The sequence below is a fragment of the Anthonomus grandis genome, chromosome 18 (assembly GCF_022605725.1).
Source record: "Anthonomus grandis grandis chromosome 18, icAntGran1.3, whole genome shotgun sequence".
NCBI classification, from domain to species: domain Eukaryota; kingdom Metazoa; phylum Arthropoda; class Insecta; order Coleoptera; family Curculionidae; genus Anthonomus; species Anthonomus grandis.
The window spans coordinates 11,925,402-11,945,065 of NC_065563.1; the positions used below are offsets into that span (position 1 = coordinate 11,925,402).

At 34.8% G+C, this 19,664-nt stretch overlaps 1 protein-coding gene and 1 long non-coding RNA gene across 5 annotated transcripts; both read right to left on the reverse strand.

Annotated features, from left to right (window-relative positions):
• Nucleotides 1-973: 973 nt before the first annotated feature.
• LOC126746752 (splicing factor U2AF 50 kDa subunit) lies at nucleotides 974-18,680 on the reverse strand. The gene is made up of 9 exons (XM_050455087.1): nucleotides 18,449-18,680; nucleotides 18,225-18,386; nucleotides 17,974-18,157; nucleotides 12,737-12,948; nucleotides 12,523-12,683; nucleotides 5,917-6,039; nucleotides 5,689-5,862; nucleotides 1,349-1,492; nucleotides 974-1,290 (listed from the first exon to the last, which is right to left on the reverse strand). Exons 1-9 carry the CDS (start codon nucleotides 18,471-18,473, stop codon nucleotides 1,159-1,161), a joined length of 1,317 nt encoding a protein of 438 aa, XP_050311044.1. The 5' UTR covers nucleotides 18,474-18,680; the 3' UTR covers nucleotides 974-1,158.
• Nucleotides 6,469-12,516, reverse strand: LOC126746754 (uncharacterized). Of its 4 annotated transcripts, none has more exons than XR_007663977.1 (2): nucleotides 11,562-12,516; nucleotides 6,469-10,958 (listed from the first exon to the last, which is right to left on the reverse strand). It is a non-coding gene; the product is annotated as an uncharacterized LOC126746754 (long non-coding RNA). The 4 variants fall into 4 exon arrangements; XR_007663975.1 differs by having other exon boundaries at nucleotides 6,469-11,159; XR_007663976.1 differs by having other exon boundaries at nucleotides 11,361-12,516.
• Nucleotides 18,681-19,664: the final 984 nt, after the last annotated feature.

The window sequence follows — 19,664 nt, forward strand, 5'->3', positions numbered from 1 at the left end:
ATACTGTTTTTCCATGTACAAATCATAAGGTAAAAACCTTTTTTTATACCCTAAATCATCGTCTGAAAATGGTCGATTTTGACGTCTATGCCCAATTTTAATGGCGGCGGTTTTGACAACATGGCGTCAAAGTGGATAAGTCGGCTCGGACTTGCTTCCTAATTTCATTGATAAAATGCTTAAAATAGCTCAGAACTTCCTGAAATTGGTACGGAATTATTCTAAAGACTCTGGAGAATCCGAATATGTGCATAACTTTTACCAAATCGGGTTCTTTTAGACGTGATAATTCGGCAACTTTTGACGTTTTAGCATTTTTCGTGTAATATTATAATATTCATGCGACACAGTGGTCTATACAAGGCATTTTGCTAGACAAAAATTACAACACAGTGGGTCCTAATGATAAAAAAATCTAATCGGGAATTAATGTGTATTATTATTTTATGTGGCAATTTTGGTATTTGCCCGATTTAAATGAAATTTTGTATTTAGAAAATAATTATTGAATTTATTATATTTGACTCCTTCAAGTAAGAATAAAAGGACTATAAGTGCAAATTGGACAAAAATAGACTTAACTAGTTGTATTTGGACTTGATCCAGGCCATGAATAAGTTCAGTTTGTTGTAATATGTTAGGAGTATTGAAATATCGCAACACTGTACACCACCTTTATGCTCATATGTCATACCTCAAGATGTGTCAATACTGTCAACGTCAGTGTGTGTACGTCATATGTCAATGAATAAATATAATAGCAGTATGTGCTTAACACAGTTACCACTGGAAAGGGTCTTGGAGAGGGTTCCAAAGGATAGTTGATTGATGACTATGACAGCTCCATAATAATAAACGTTAACTCGTGTCGGATACTCGGCACTCTCCTCATAAACAATCCATTGATAAACACCGATCACTTTCATCGTTTGCAACACTACAGTAGGAAAATAAATAAAGAAAACAATTACAGTAAATCACCAATCAAGTATTTATTTATTACATGGCAGGATAAAAACCAACACGAACTTATCCTACTTATTTGCCAAATAAACTGGACATTAGATAATTAATTTATAATTAAAAACAAAAATACAATACGATACGCTTAAACGACCTAAAAGGAAAACGCATTCGGGGGAAACTCCCTTCAGTAAACTAAAACTCACGCCTGTGATACTTGTCCGGATCGAAGTATGACGTCACCACCACCCGATTGCTGAACTTGCGACCGGTTAAGGTCTGTTGCGCCTTCTGACAGTCCAGCACCGAGTTGAACTCCACGAAAACCTTGAAATTCATCGAGATTTTTATGACGATTTATTCCGATTGGAAAATGGAGACTTACCTTGCCGCAGCCGGGCACCTCGACGCCCTCTATCGGCCGTGGGATTTCTATACTCCTCACCACGCCGTATTTATTGCATTCCTCCTTGATGTCTTCGAGGATGTCCTCGTATTCTTCTTCGTCCTTCAGCTCGTCCGGAGTAACCTGTATGGGAAGAAATTACAAAATTCATTTTCTCTCAGAAACCTTTGATTTGTGCCAATTTGTCATAGTTAGACAAAAGATGCTCTATGCATTGGTGCATATCTCACTATTTGAGTCAAGTCCCTATCACTAATAGCTAATGATATATAATATAATACTATGTCCACATTAAGATTTTTCTTCACTGGTGGACATTTTTGGGCATAACTTCAGATCCGCTGAAGATACTTTCATAACTCTTGCACACTAATACACCAAAATCCCTGAGGATGGATTTGAAGGTAAAAACATCGTTCTGTGTTGATAATTTGCCTAGTTAGAGTTCCTTTAGTAAGGGCAATTTTTGTTGCTAATGTTCATAACATATATTCAATTTTCTTGCACGAAAAATTGAAATTTTGTTAAAAGGGCCTTAGCCAAACAATGTACGTTTCTTTCCAAATAATTTCATATACGAACGTTTTTTGTACCTCAAAAACTCCCTGAGTAAGAAGCGATTTTGTCCACCAAGGTCCATCACATTAAGATTTTTCTTCACTGGTGGACATTTTTGGACATAACTTCAGAACTACTAAAGATAATTTCATAATTCTTGCACATTAATATACCAAAATTCCAGAGGATGGATTTGAGGTTAAAAACGTCGTTCTATGTTGACAATTTGCGTATCTAGAGCGCTTTTGGTTAAGGCAATTTTTTTTATAAAATTTCATAATAAACTTTTACTTTTTTTGTGAATATTTTAAGGAAAAAGTAAAATGATATTAAAAAGACTTTAGACGAATAATATGCGTTTCTTTTCAAATAATTTCATATACGAACGTTTTTTGTACCTCAAAAACTCCCTGAGTAAGAAGCGATTTTGTCCACCAAGGTCCATCACATTAAGATTTTTCTTCACTATTGGACATTTTTGGGCATAACTTCAGAACCGCTGAAGATACTTTCATAATTTTTCCACACTAATATACCAGAATCGCTGAAGATGGATTTGAGGTTAAAAACGTCGTTCTGTGTTGTCAATTTGCCTCTCTAGAGCGCTTTTGGTTAAGGCAATTTTTTTTACAACATTTCATAACAAACTTTTACTTTTTTTGTGAATATTTTAAGGAAAAAGTAAAATGATATTAAAAAGACTTTAGCCAAATAATGTACGTTTCTTTCCAAATAATTTCATATACGAACGTTTTTTGTACCTCAAAAACTCCCTGAGTAAGAAGCGATTTTGTCCACCAAGGTCCATCACATTAAGATTTTTCTTCACTATTGGACATTTTTGGACATAACTTCAGAACCGCTGAAGATACTTTCATAATTCTTGCACACTAATATACCAGAATCCCTGAGGATGGATTTGAGGTTAAAAACGTCGTTCTGTGTTGACAATTTGCCTATCTAGAGCGCTTTTGGTTAAGGCAATTTTTTTTACAAAATTTCATAACAAACTTTTACTTTTTTTGTGAATATTTTAAGGAAAAATTAAAATGATATTAAAAAAACTTTAGCCAAATAATGTGCGTTTCTTTCCGAATAATTTTATATACAAACGTTTTTTGTACCTCAAAAACTCCCTGAGTAAGAAGCGATTTTGTCCACCAAGGTCCATCACATTAAGATTTTTCTTCACTGGTGGACATCTTTGGGCATAACTTCAGATCCGCTGAAGATACTTTCATAATTCTTGCACACTAATATACCAGAATCCCTGAGGATGGATTTGAGGTTAAAAATGTCGTCCTGTGTCAATAATTTGTCTAGTTAGAGCACCTTTGGTTGGGGCAATTTTTTTTGCACAATTTCACAACAAATTTTCATTTTTTTTGCGAATATTTTCAGGAAAAATTAAAATGATATTAAAAAAACTTTAGCCAAATAATGTACGTTTCTTTCCAAATAATTTCATATACGAACGTTTTCTGTACCTCAAAAACTCCCTGAGTAAGAAGCGATTTTGTCCACCAAGGTCCATTTGGTTATTAAGCGCATATGCTACATTAAGATTTTTCTTCACTGGTGGACATTTTTGGGCATAACTTCAGAACCGCTGAAGATACTTTCATAATTTTTCCACACTAATATACCAGAAACCCTGAGGATGGATTTGAGGTTAAAAACGTAGTTCTGTGTTAATAATTTGCCTAGTTAGAGCTCCTTTAGTAAGGGCAATTTTTGTTGCTAATGTTCATAACATATATTCAATTTTCTTGCACGAAAAATTGAAATTTTGTTAAAAGGGCCTTAGCCAAACAATGTACGTTTCTTTCCGAATAATTTCATATACGAACGTTTTTTGTACCTCAAAAACTCCCTGAGTTAGAAGCGATTTTGTCCACCAAGGTCCATTTGCTAATTAAGCGCATATGCTACATTAAGATTTTTCTTCACTGGTGGACATCTTTGGACATAACTTCAGAACCGCTGAAGATACTTTCATAACTCTTGCACACTAATATACCAAAATCCCCGAGGATGGATTTGAGGTTAAAAATGTCGTTCTGTGTCAATAATTTGTCTAGTTAGAGCACCTTTGGTTGGGGCAATTTTTTTTGCACAATTTCACAACAAATTTTCATTTTTTTTGCGAATATTTTCAGGAAAAATTAAAATGATATTAAAAAAACTTTAGCCAAATAATGTACGTTTCTTTCCAAATAATTTCATATACGAACGTTTTTTGTACCTCAAAAACTCCCTGAGTAAGAAGCGATTTTGTCCACCAAGGTCCATCACATTAAGATTTTTCTTCACTGGTGGACATTTTTGGGCATAACTTCAGAACTACTAAAGATAATTTCATAATTCTTGCACACTAATATACGACAATCCCAGAGGATGGATTTGAGGTTAAAAATGTCGTTCTGTGTTAATAATTTGCCTAGTTAGAGCTCCTTTAGTAAGGGCAATTTTTGTTGCTAATGTTCATAACATATATTCAATTTTCTTGCACGAAAAATTGAAATTTTGTTAAAAGGGCCTTAGCCAAACAATGTACGTTTCTTTCCGAATAATTTCATATACGAACGTTTTTTGTACCTCAAAAACTCCCTGAGTAAGAAGCGATTTTGTCCACCAAGGTCCATCACATTAAGATTTTTCTTCACTGGTGGACATTTTTGGACATAACTTCAGAACCGCTGAAGATACTTTCATAATTTTTCCACACTAATATACCAGAATTCCTGAAGATGGATTTGAGGTTAAAAACGTCGTTCTGTGTTGACAATTTGCCTATCTAGAGCGCTTTTGGTTAAGGCAATTTTTTTTACAAAATTTCATAACAAACTTTTACTTTTTTTGTGAATATCTTAAGGAAAAAGTAAAATGATATTAAAAAGACTTTAGACGAATAATATGCGTCTCTTTCCGAATAATTTTATATATAAACGTTTTTTGTACATCAAAAACTCCCTGAGTAAGAAGCGATTTTGTCCACCAAGGTCCATCACATTAAGATTTTTCTTTACTGGTGGACATTTTTGGGCATAACTTCAGAACCGCTGAAGATACTTTCATAATTTTTCCACACTAATATACCAGAATCTCTGAAGATGGATTTGAGGTTAAAAATGTCGTTCTGTGTCAATAATTTGTCTAGTTAGAGCACCTTTGGTTGGGGCAATTTTTTTTGCACAATTTCACAACAAATTTTCATTTTTTTTGCGAATATTTTCAGGAAAAATTAAAATGATATTAAAAAAACTTTAGCCAAATAATGTGCGTTTCTTTCCGAATAATTTCATATATAAACGTTTTTTGTACATCAAAAACTCCCTGAGTAAGAAGCGATTTTGTCCACCAAGGTCCATTGGGTTTTTAAACGCATATTAAAAATTTTCTTCACTAGCGGACATTTTTGAGCATAATTTCAGAACTACTAAAGATAATTTCATAATTCTTGCACACTAATATACCAAAATCCCAGAGGATGGATTTGAGATTAAAAACGTTGTTCTGTGTCGATAATTTATAATAATAATATATAATGTAGACTGAGGCATAGAAATGCAAGAAAAGTACAAATTTCTATTTTTCTCAGAAACCTTTGATTGCTCGGGGATTTTTTCATGGTTAGACAAAAGACGCTGCACGTCTTACTCTTTGAATTAAGTCTCTACTCCATTTGAAATCCATTAACTTTAAGAAAACCCTTTCAGTCAAGAGTTTAAACCATTAAAACGATTTAATAAATAACGTACCATGTTAAGAAGACACAAAACTTCGGTGGGGGGTCCCGAGGCCCCCACGAGACTGAGCCCCGGCACCTGAATCTGTACGGCGGGCAACACCGTCGCATTCTTCGCCCCCACACTCGCCCTCTGAACGATCAATCGTTTATCGCCCAGTTGCATTCCATTCAATCCCGCTATAGCCTTTAAAAAAAAAACAACTTTTTTACAACAAAAGGGGGTAGAGTGCCAACATACCTGATCCGTCATAGTAATGTCGATATATTCGGCGAAAGCGTAGCCTTTGCTCAAGCCAAAGGCCGTGTCCTTGACCAAATTGAACGCCCTCAATTGTCCGAAAGACATCAGTAACTCTTTTACCTAAAAAAAAATCGAAAATAACGGTTTTCGTGTGCCTCCGGGGTCGCCTGGTTGGCGATATATCCATACTGAAACTCAGTATTTAAGTTTACAGCAACATTCTGCTTGTGAAAGTCTCTGTTCAGTGTGGATACATATAGTAAGTTGCTTAATACAAACCGTTTGGCCGTACAATTTATTTGCTTTTTTTTTTTTAATTAAATTTTTTTTGTTGTTGTTGTTAATTACAGCCATATCACACAAGCGCCGCATTTCAACTAACTGAGTATTTCACTTGCCTTTATTAATCCACAGGGTGATCGGGTTTTTTACCGTGCAAATTCATAAGGATCGAGCCCGCGACCCTAGCTATAGGGCAGAAAATCAAAAGATAAGTTCTCGTTTTATACACACACACATTAATTAATTAATTGTTTTTTTTTTAATGTTGTTGTTGCTTTTTTAAATTGGATAAGTTACATTAATTTAAAATTATAGTCAGTTTCGTCTCATTAAATTAATTTCTTTGTAAAACGTTAGGGTTCGTCGGAACTTAGTAGGTAGGAATGAAACACTATTAACTTCGGTGCGATTTTTCGACGATTTAAATTGCAGCTTACTCAGGTACTGAAATAAAGACTTTGTACCCAAATAATACATAATAACCAATAGATGGCTAATGGAGAGCCCAGTACTCACTGGATAACTTAGCCGATATGTATTAAATATCCTAATGTCCCATATTCATGGAGGATATCTAATAGTCGTCGTTTACGTGCAAGAACGACGGACTTGTATATAAGTTATAATATCATATTCCTTATAAATCCAAATAGTAACCATATATATTGCCACATATTTAACGTTTCAGCATTTTACCCGATTTAACCTTTTTATATAAATTGTGTTAAAAATAGTTTATTGGCATCACTATATAATTGGCGCAGTCGGTAGGATCCTGCCCATAAACCTGGGCGCTACAAAACTACAGCGTACAGATTACACCTTTGTTTACTTTTTACACCGAATTTAGTCACCTACATGAACAGTTTAACGTAACAAATTATTAAGTATATATATTTTGAAAGTCGAAAATATACAGTTTCACCAATATAATTTGGTTTAGGCTCTATTTTTTAAAAGCATAACGGGAAATTTGGATGCTGAAGATGGTAACAAAATTTTTAAATATAATCTTCAGAAGAAGATGAGCAACATTTGGAAGCAAACAATAGAAAACTTGAATAAAACCGTTCAAAGGAATATCGGGAATCCACAAAAGATGTCCAACAAAATTTTTTAATTAGCCATGTTAAAAGAGTTCCTATAAAATGAAGAACGGTTGTTGTTGCGGCAGAGCCTTTCAAAGTCACACTCAAACAAAAAAAAAATGCTTTATTGTCAATATGAACATAGAAGTTGTAGACAAAGCCAATAGATTGTACATTAAAGGAATAAAAACGAGAAACTAATTTAAAATAAAATAAAATTTGGAAAAATACTTAAATGCTAATCATTAAAAAATCGCCCTAAACTATAGTACGCTTTACTAGCAAGAAATATATAACACAGGGCTTAGAAAAAGCGGGTGACTTGAGTCACGAGGCTTGGCCCCACATAGTTTCTGGAGTACAAACACTGAACTAAAAAGTGAATTTGAACATGAACCCCAAAAGCAAATTCCATATCGAAGGTGCGACTCGATAATCGCGAAGTATGCAGATCTGGCGATGGAGAAATTAAGACTGGTGGCAATAACCCTTAGGGCGTAGCAACCTGATGAGACTTTTCTACATACAGGTCTTCAAATTTAAGGAACTTGTCTATGGAAAGACCCAAAAACTTACTGAACGGTGGCATGGTGATGGCGTCACTATTCAAACATATATCATTTGTATTACATTTAAAATTAAGGATATTTGTTTTGGAAACATTAAATGTCAAAAAATTTGCATCACACCAGTCTTTTATTTTTAACAAATCTGCACGTATTTGCACTGCCTCAATTTGAGAAACATCAGAGTCGTGCCAGAGGAAGATGGTAAAGTCCAGTGCAACGATATATTAGAATGGTCACCCGTCAAAACACCAGCATTTTACTTGTCAAACAAGGTAAATAGAAGGTGGATGACATTGTTTGGCAGATGGAATGCTGCATGGTGTTTTGACGGGTGACCATTCTAATATATCATTGCACTGGACTTTATCATCGGCAAACAATGTAAATTTGCCAGTTACCTGCAGTTGTGGCAGATCGTTCACATAAATGAGAAAAAGTAGAGGACCAAGTACTGATCCTTGCGGAACACCCACATTTATATTATTTATTTATTGAGTTTCTGTAAATCTTGCGGTATCTGTTGTAATAATTTAAAAATGTTGCATTGTTCATAGCGTATTTCCTAATGTAAAAAAGGGAGCGCATATTTTTCCCAGATACACGTATACCCTTAGTATACCAATTTTACCAATAAGTTTAATACTATTTGATGAAAGCTATGCAGTGGGTTAACAGTAGTCAGTAGTAAATACATTATTCCAACTTGAGATATTGCAAAGCAAAGAGACTTGACTTGTTATAAGGGACTGATGGCGCTAAAAACTAAACTTATGAAATTAAAATTTCTGGTTAAACTCATTTAACGTAATTAAATCTTATTTATATTTAAATTAAATATTATCTTGCTATCAACTATCCTGAATTTCCAACTTAATAAAACTAAACCCAATAAGGAAGTTTTAAATACAAATAAATTTTAAGGCCGGATCTGTGCAACTTTTCACGCTTGAGTGGCTGTGATTAAGGTCAGGCTTAAAAAAATGCCTAAAACATTTATTTATTTATTTAATGAAATGATTAAATATCGCTTAGAATATTACTTCATGACTCTATTAAAGGGTCTAAAGCAAAGGTAGGCCTAATGAAAAACGTTTTTTTTGCAGAAAATAATTCAATTAAAAAAAAAATTACTTTTTTCAAATTTAAATAAATCAAAAATTAATTAAGCTAAATAAATGAAATTTATAGGAGAGCTAGCTTGATACATTGACTATTGATCCCGAAAGTTTCGGATCATTAGGCCTCATCAGTGCAAAGTTATTTGAGCCAAGGCAGTCGAGGCACCTATACTTTCTTAATTAATTTTTTCTGTAATTTATTAATTTTACTTTTTGAAGTTTAAGCTTGAATAAATAAAAAACTAATTAAGCTAGAAAAATGAAATTTATAGGAAAGCTAGCTTGGTATATTGACTACTAATCGTAAAAGTTTCGGATCATTAGGCCTCATCAGTGCAAAGTTGTTTGAGCCAAGGCAGTCAAGGCACCTATACTTTCTTAATTAATTTTTTTCTATACTTTATTAATTTTGCTTTTTGAAGTTTAAGCTTAAATAAATCAAAAACTAATTAAGCTAGAATAGCGAAATTTATAGGAGAGCTAGCTTGATACATTGACTATTGATCCTGAAAGTTTCGGATCATTAGGCCTCATCAGTGCAAAGTTATTTGAGCCAAGGCAGTCGAGGCACCTGTACTTTTTTAATTATTTTTTTCCATATTTAATTTAAATTGATGAAGAAGTTTAAGCTTAAATAAATCAGAAACTAATTAAGCTAGAATAGCGAAATTTATAGGAGAGCTAGCTTGGTATATTGACTACTGATCCTGAAAGTTTCGGATCATTAGGCCTCATCAGTGCAAAGTTATTTAAGCCAAGGCAGTCGAGGCACCTGTACTTTTTTAATTATTTTTTTCCATATTTAATTTAAATTGATGAAGAAGTTTAAGCTTGAATAAATCAGAAACTAATTAAGCTAGAATAGCGAAATTTATAGGAGAGCTAGCTTGGTATATTGACTACTGATCCTGAAAGTTTCGGATCATTAGGCCTCATCAGTGCAAAGTTATTTAAGCCAAGGCAGTCGAGGCACTTGTACTTTTTCAACGATTTTTTTCTAAATTTAATTTAAATTAATGAAGAAGTTTAAGCTTAAATAAATCAAAAACTAATTAAGCTAGAATAGCGAAATTTATAGGAGAGCTAGCTTGATACATTGACTATTGATCCCGAAAGTTTCGGATCATTAGGCCTCATCAGTGCAAAGTTATTTGAGCCAAGGCAGTCGAGGCACCTATACTTTCTTAATTAATTTTTTTCTATACTTTATTAATTTTACTTTTTGAAGTTTAAGCTTGAATAAATAAAAAACTAATTAAGCTAGAAAAATGAAATTTATAGGAAAGCTAGCTTGATACATTGACTATTGATCCTGAAAGTTTCGGATCATTAGGCCTCATCAGTGCAAAGTTGTTTGAGCCAAGGCAGTCAAGGCACCTATACTTTCTTAATTAATTTTTTTCTATACTTTATTAATTTTGCTTTTTGAAGTTTAAGCTTAAATAAATCAAAAACTAATTAAGCTAGAAAAATGAAATTTATAGGAAAGCTAGCTTGATACATTGACTATTGATCCTGAAAGTTTCGGATCATTAGGCCTCATCAGTGCAAAGTTATTTAAGCCAAGGCAGTCGAGGCACCTGAACTTTTTCAACGATTTTTTTCCAAATTTAATTTAAATTAATGAAGAAGTTTAAGCTTAAATAAATCAAAAACTAATTAAGCTAGAATAGCGAAATTTATAGGAGAGCTAGCTTGATACATTGACTACTGATCCTGAAAGTTTCGGATCATTAGGCCTCATCAGTGCAAAGTTATTTGAGCCAAGGCAGTCGAGGCACCTGTACTTTTTTAATTATTTTTTTCCATATTTAATTTAAATTGATGAAGAAGTTTAAGCTTGAATAAATCAGAAACTAATTAAGCTAGAATAGCGAAATTTATAGGAGAGCTAGCTTGGTATATTGACTACTGATCCTGAAAGTTTCGGATCATTAGGCCTCATCAGTGCAAAGTTATTTAAGCCAAGGCAGTCGAGGCACCTGTACTTTTTTAATTATTTTTTTCCATATTTAATTTAAATTGATGAAGAAGTTTAAGCTTGAATAAATCAGAAACTAATTAAGCTAGAATAGCGAAATTTATAGGAGAGCTAGCTTGGTATATTGACTACTGATCCTGAAAGTTTCGGATCATTAGGCCTCATCAGTGCAAAGTTATTTAAGCCAAGGCAGTCGAGGCACCTGTACTTTTTTAATTATTTTTTTCCATATTTAATTTAAATTGATGAAGAAGTTTAAGCTTAAATAAATCAAAAACTAATTAAGCTAGAATAGCGAAATTTATAGGAGAGCTAGCTTGATACATTGACTACTGATCCTGAAAGTTTCGGATCATTAGGCCTCATCAGTGCAAAGTTATTTAAGCCAAGGCAGTCGAGGCACCTATACTGTCTTAATTAGTTAATTCCATATTTAATTTAAATAAATGAAGAAGTTTAAGCTTGAATAAATCAAAAACTAATTCAGCTAGAAAAATGAAATTTATAGGAGAGCTAGCTTGGTATATTGACTACTAATCGTGAAAGTTTCGGATCATTAGGCCTCATCAGTGCAAAGTTGTTTGAGCCAAGGCAGTCAAGGCACCTATACTTTCTTAATTAATTTTTTTCTATACTTTATTAATTTTGCTTTTTGAAGTTTAAGCTTAAATAAATCAAAAACTAATTAAGCTAGAATAGCGAAATTTATAGGAGAGCTAGCTTGGTATATTGACTACTGATCCTGAAAGTTTCGGATCATTAGGCCTCATCAGTGCAAAGTTATTTGAGCCAAGACAGTCGAGGCAATGTCAGTCCAATGGAAGAGTTGGAAAGAAAGAAGTTTGGAGCCTGTTGGTTGGAATATAAACTCAACTCCCTCTATGTAGACACATTCAACAACATTTCAGCCATTTTTACTTAGTAATCTTCTTGGTACATAATTACGGTTGCATTTTCGTGATATTCAATTTAATTCATCTAACAGTGTTTTACTCTCACTTCTAAGTTCTGACGAACCCTAACGTTTTACAAAGAAACTAATTCAAAAAAAATCGTTTTAGCTGAAAAAGAACCCTGGAAAAAAATGGTTCCTGGAAGAAAACACTCACGGGAGGGCAAAGAACTGTCTTCTCTAAAGAGATTTTATACGGGGTAAGTTTGTTACTGTCATGAAACCTCTGAATTGCCATTTTCCTTATTAAGACTATACACCAAACAGTCCCGTATAAAACCCTTTACCCTCCCGTTCACCTGAAAGAGAACCCTGAAAACACTGAAACGACCCTGTGAACGAAGGACACCTGCCGTGAAAAGCTGTAAAAGGAATAAAAAACAAACGCGCGCATTTTTCCCCCACATATCGCAGGCGGCTCGATCTCTGTTTCTATGCGTGTGTGTGAATTTCGCTAGAGCTAAGAAAGGAGAAAAAAACTCTTTCTTCATACTACAAGTGGGTAAACCACATCGGCCACCATTCATTCACTCCCGACAATATAAGAAGCATTTACTGGGGTAAATGTTGGCCCCCGTTCGCGCGATAAATCAAACGAATGCTTCTCACTCACCTGGTCCTCGTTCAAATAATTGGGTAACCCCCCGATAAATATTTTATGAGGCGAGTCGGGTACCACGGTACTTATCACCCCCGCCGGCACACTGATGGAATTCTCCGACATGCCCGGCATCGGTTGGTAATCGTGGGGACGTCGGATTTTTAACGATTGACCTACGGGAGAATCAATCAATTTCCACGATTAAGAAGATTCTGGCACCTCTTACCTTTGAAATTGATGCCATCGAAAGCCATCGCTTGTGTCGTCTCGTCGATCGACCTGAACTCCAAGAAGGCGAAATTCTTGTCCAGGTTGATTTGGCAGGCGAGCACCGGATTTCCGGCCGCCTGTGCCAAACCGCTCAGGTGCATTTGCTGATTGAAGTATTCCATCATTTCGTCCTCTGTCACTCCAAATGGAATGTTACCAACATACAACCTAAGATTATATATTTAGTACTTAATACTCAAACCAAATTCGTATTATAGGCAACATAATTATTAATCGTATTGTATGTAAGAAAGTTGTTGTATCAGTACTAAAGACTCTTTTTAATCTTATGTTACCGAATTTTCCCTAACTGTGATGTGCGTAAGTGTAATTGTAGCCTTAATAACATGAGTAAATTGGTGCGTTCTTATATCATAAATACGTGTATAATCACGATATCAGAAGGTCAGAAAAATTTTAATTTTTGGTCGGTATGTTACGTGAAGTGCGCTCTTAATCGTGATGTAAAAACAAATTGACTTACTGTAAATTAAAGTGACAAATTGGTGTGATTTCATTTCCATAAAAGAACTTGGAATGCAATCATATAAATAAAGATTTTGTGTACAAATACCATTGGGTGATTCTCTGAGACTAGAATGTTTCTTGCTTCCATGAAATGAATTGGTGTTATGGGGTCATTCTCTGAGAAGTATTTACAATCACACAAAATGTATGGTATGGAGCCAAAAAGTAAATTTAAATGCTGTGCTAATAAAACATTTAATAATTATTTATGCATTGAATGTTTGGGAGTTTTTCACCCAAGCTGTCTGGAAAGAGATTTTCGGTCACATGAAAAAATAGGACAAACAAAAATTTTTTGTTCTGATGTGTGCAAATCAACTGCTTCCTCACCTAATTCTGTGAAATCGATTGAGCATGATAATGCACTTAAATTGGTTGCCGTGCTTCAATCCACACTCAATGAAAAGAACAGCTTTATTGAACAGTTAGAATTATCTAAAAATGATGAAATTAGTTTTCTACAGGATAGGGTGACTGATTTGCATAAGGAACTACAATCAAGGGATAATGCTTTTCGAAAAGAACGCAAACTAACTCAGGACTTCGAGGAGGATATATTGGAAGCAGAGCGCAAAATGGTTGAGGAATTAAATAACAAAAGAGAAGAGGTTATTAAGTTGCGATCTGAGATTGATAAGTTAATGGTGAATGAAGAGCTTTTGAAAATTTCTATTTCTGATCAGAAGGAAAAAATATCTTTACTCTAGAAGAAACTAATTAGATATGCAAAAAAATGATTACTTCAATTAGACTTCTTGAAGCTGAAAATCAATCATACTCTTGTGAAATAGCTTCTCTCAAAAATGACATGGAGGTATTTAAAGCCTCTAACTCACGCGAGGAAGTTATCGAGGATTCTTCGGATATCGAATTTGACACTCATTGTACACTTAGTACAGAACTTGACAATCCTTCTAGTACCAAGAATTTAACAGTACCTGATGTTAAAGAGTTTTTTGTGACAAGTAATCCTGATGTCAATGTATGCAGAAAGCAGGTCCTGGTGTTTGGTGATCAGACTGCAAGAGGTGTAGCCTCTGGGATGACACATTCTTTGGACTCTAAGATCTATTCTATTCACGGTGAAGTTCACTCCAACTATACTTTATCCCAGATGGCAAACCGTATATTTGAATTAACCACTGACTATGTTAGTACGGATAATATTATTGTTTGCTTAGATTTAGGATCAACTTATTTTGACTGTCACTCCTTTTATGGTTTACTTTGTTTGGGTAAATTCACTAATTTAACTTTAAGCTTAACTTACGATGATACAAATAAGTTTAATTATTTTCATGTGGTATCTATTTGTAAGAGATTTCTTAAGTCCCAAAGGGCTTCAGTAAGAATTTTCAGCAATAACTCTCAAAATAATAAATTTAGAATTAGTAAGAGTGCTCTTTGTGTTCGTCTGGTTTTGTTTGTTACTGTTAGTTATGCGTTAAAAAGAAATTTTGTACTCTCCCCCGTTCCATTATCTAATATTAATTTTGATAAGCATTCCAGTGGCTCTAACACTGATAGTTCTCCTCTTACTCTTAACTCTACTTCAGCTGATACCTTGGTTAATTCTTCTTTTTTAGGGTAGGCAACTTTGACGCATGCATTTCTATTATGCTTTTGAATATTCAATCACTGCGCGGTAAATCTGATGATTTGTATATACTTTTAGACAGTTTAAATTTTCCAAACATTGTCTTACTTACTGAGCACTGGTTGAGAAATGAGGAACCAATTTCCCTTCCTGGCTACTCTGTAGCTTCCAAATTCTGTGGGGCTGGCCTTGGATATGGTGGCACTGTGGCTCTTGTGCATCAATGTTTTTGCGACGGCTTTGTTGGTTTTGGCGATTTTGATGATCTTAGTGTCGAAAAGGAGTTTGAATTCTCAATTGTTTATTCTGGTAAAGCCAATTATTATATTGTGTGTGTGTATCGTTCCCCAAATAGTAGTATAAGTACTTTTTTAGATAGGCTTGAACAATTCCTTTTAAAATTTTCTCCTAAAAATACTATAATTCTTGCTGGAGATCTTAATATAGCTTTTGAAGATGGGGAAAATAGGGCTACATTGGATTTAATTAATTTGCTTTCCTCTTTTAATATTTCTATGCATGTTAACAGCCCTACGCGTGTAACAGGTACCACATCAACAACCATTGACTATGTTGCCTCCAATATACAGGAGAATGTAATTTGTAATGTATTTGATCCAGCTTTGTCTGATCATAATGCCATCCTGACTCAGGTGCCATTCAGAAAAAGATACAAATCCAGAGGTTTGGGTAGAATTTACAGCACAAGGAACTTCCGGTCTTTTGATGCAGGATGTCGGTCTTTTAATTGGGACTCAATATTTTGTGAGCAGGATGCTCTTGCTTCATTTCACGCATCTCTTTCAAAGTTAGTTGATAGATACTTTCCCGTTCACCCATTAAAAAATCGATTTAGGGACCGGAAAAGATAGTTAACTCCTGGTATTCGCATTTCCGGTCGTAATCTTAGATTTTTTGGTATTTTAAAAAAGTTCTACCCGATAAATAATTTTGTATTGTCGCTATTCTCGAAATATCAAAAAGTTTACCGGAAAGTTGTGTGTGAGGCGAAAAGACTCTATTATTCCAAACGTTTGAAATATTCCTCCAATGAGCAACGCGAAGCGTGGTCAATTGTTAATGAGGTTGTGTCCAGGAGTAATGGCTCTCAAGAAGTGCGGATTGATTCTGACATATTAAATAGGTACTTTTGTTCGGTTGCTGATATCCTCACAAAGGGTCTCTCTTCCACTTATGACCCTCTCAAATTTTTACCTACCACTAGTGGAAACTCATTTTACCTCAGCCCCACTACTCCCAGGGAGATTTTTTGCACTATAGGATCGATGAAAAAGAAAAGGGCATCTAGTGACGATGGTATTTCAGTGAATTTATTGGGAAAACTTCCTTTGAGTGCTATTCAGGCTCTTTCTGATGCTATTAATATTTCATTTCAGTTGGGCACATTTCCTCTTTGCCTAAAATTAGCAAAAATTTTGCCTCTTTATAAGGGTGGTGATCGTTCTAGTCCATCCAACTATAGGCCGATTTCAATTTTGTCTACTTTATCTAAGTTAATTGAAAGACTTATGAAGGATCGTCTTTTAAAGTTTCTTCTGGGGGAAGGGGTTCTTCGAGATGAACAATTTGGTTTTCTATCAGGGAAAAGCACCTCTGACGCTATGTTTGATTTCTTGTCCAAACTTCTCCAGGGTGTTAATGGAAGAGAGGCGACTGCGGCGGTGTTCTGTGACTTGTCCAAAGCTTTTGATTGTGTGAGTCACAGGATACTGCTTCAGAAGCTTTCTGCTTATGGAGTTAGGGGTGTTGCACTGAAGTGGTTTGAGTGCTATTTGTCTGGTCGCGAGCAGTCTGTGTACCTTAATGGTGACTTTTCTGGTAGGGAGTCTGTGGATTGTGGTGTTCCACAGGGGTCAGTTCTTGGTCCCCTTCTATTTCTTGTATACATTAATGATCTTATTACTCTTAGCATATGTGGACATTTTACATTGTTTGCTGACGACACAACGGTTTTATGGTCGAATAAAGATCCCAAGCAGCTTGTCAGAGATGTTGCAGCCGATCTCCTGAAATTAAAGCAATGGTGTGATTCCAATCAACTTTGCTTAAATATGTCAAAGTCCCACATTATTGGTTTCAATTTTCAAGCTGAGAGTCTTGATTTTGGTGAGAACGCATTGGACATGGTAGACAATTATGCATTTCTTGGTTTAGTCATTGATAAAGATTTAAAGTTTTCTGACCATATAATAAAGTTAAATAAAAAACTTGCTTCTGGCTGCTTCTCTGTTAGGGCAACCGTTCATGAACTGGGGAGAGATGTTGCTCGTGATGTGTACTTTGCTTTGTTCGAGTCGCATTTAAGGTATGCTCTTCCATTTTGGGGTGCATGTTCAAATTATCTGTTTCAGTCTGTTTTTGTGCTGCAAAAGAGGGCTGTCAGAAGTTTATTTAGGGCCCATTCTAGAATGCATTGTGGTAATCTTTTCAAAGAGAGCCGTATTTTGACCCTACCATCATTATTTATTTTGGAAACTGCATGTTTAATATTCAAAAATAAGAACAGTTTTCCAATCCGACATCACAGTTATCCTACCAGACAGATTAATAATATTCCCCTTCCTATTCCTCATTTTACATCTATCAAAGATTCATTTATATATCGCGGTTTAATGATTTATAATCACATTAGCATGGAATTAAGAAGTGTTCAGTCTTTGCGCCAGTTTCGTTGTAAACTGAAGTCATATTTCTTCTAAAAGCCTTTTATTCGATTGAAGACTTTTTTAAGGCTGAGGATGTTGTGTAGTAGATGCTAAGCTTTTAATCTGTTAATTTTAATTTTGAACATACCTTTATCTCTGCTACCTTTGTCTACATGCATGTATTTTATTTTATAAAGATTTTGTTTGTAACATTTTCTCTTGCATTTTTTTTTTTTTAGGCATTTTATATGTTGTATAAATTTTTTATATTTGTTTTGTAAAATCTGATTTGATTGTATTTATTTTCTGAAGCTTTGTCAATAAAATTCGTGTACATGTACCATTGAATTGAAAAACTAATTAACAAGAAATTTACTTAAAACTGTTAAAAACAAGTAATACCTTCTGGCCTGCCTGGTAATAGTTGAACCGACAACAGGAACAGCAGCCTGTGGGGTATCCGCCACAATATTGGCAGGAATCTGCCCCGCTGCCTGCATAGCCTTGTATTGCAGAGGGGTAATATGTTCGAACCCCGGAGGCGGTACATCCCAGTACAGCGAGGGCTTCCGTCTTCTCGAGTGGCCTTAGCAATACAAACAAATAATGTGTTGTGAAACAACACATTTATAAATAAAGTGAATTCGACTTACTGTTTCTGTGTGCGCCGGGAGGGCCCCTGGGAGATCTGGACCTGCTCCTCCTCCTTTCCCTTGAACGAGTCCTGGAGCGTCTCCTGTGCTCCCTCGACCTGGACCTCCTGCGACGCTCTTTGTTTGGACCGTCGCGTTCCCTGCTACGCTCACGTTCTTTATCTATCAGGGAAATTTAAGTAAATTGACTACCTCGGAGAGAGGTTATAGAGAAGCTGGCTCACCTTTGTCGTCGCTCATGTTAACCATCTACTATAGGAACGGACACCTTGCCGAGGGTGTGTTTTTGGTATAAAGCGTTAAAGATGGGGTTTTTTTTAATGTAGTTTGGTCCCTATTTGTTTATTTTTTATGGAATTATCGTTCAAATTGTGAAATAATTGAGTTTTTCGGTGTTACACTAGGCTTGATTGCGGAGGCTTTTTCAATATGGCGGCGCGTCATGTCAGTTTGACAGTTTGGTGACTGATGACATTTAAACGCTAGGAATGTGTTTTTTTTGGGATTTGTCACGGTTTTATTATTATTTTTGTTAATGGCAAATAATGAATTTAAATAATTTTAGTTGTACCCTACTCAAGATTATTGCAATGCTGTTACAAGTTAATAGGTTTTTTGACATTTCACACATTGACATACACTAGGGATGTATCGTGGCTAGGAATGTGTTTTATATTAATGTCAACTGTCACTTTGACAGAAAATTGACCGGGAGTTGACAGATATGACGTTGTTGACAATGACTGACAGAACATCATTTGCTAAGGCCCTATTTGATTAGGCACTTGCTATAGCGATTAAATAATAAAATTATAAAAATTTTTATTAAGTAAAAGTCTTTCTACTATCGTGATTGATCCAATTAGGCACGTCAAACTGTTAAGTGAGTTACAGCAGTGTCTTGTCAAAAGAATTTCATAAATCAGTTTGTATGCTATCTTCACTTCTCTACAGTTTTGTGGTTGACAGTTTAATGACAAGTGACGTTTTGCGCACGGTAGTAGAAAAAATATTTTACTTATCATCTTGTCATCTTGACTTACGCTCGCTTCTGAATTTGACATCTGACACTAGGGATGTGTTCTATATTAACGAACGTATCACTTTAACAGGTTAATAAGGGACGTTTTACACTAGTGAGGTGTTGTTTTTTTGTTATGATTTGTCATGCTTTTATTACCTCTTTCTATCGGAAATACCGGATGAATAACCCGAACAATATTTAGAATATTTTACTTAAAAACCTTGCTAAAGATCAATGAAATACTGTCACCTGCCAATTGATGATTTGACAGTTGACACATTGACTGATACTAGAGATGTACTATTGTAAGAATATGCATTACATTAACGACTTTGACAGTTTGATGACAAGTGACATTTTATGCTAGAGATGTGTTGTTCTTTTTGTGATTTGCCACGATTTTCATTACTTTTGTT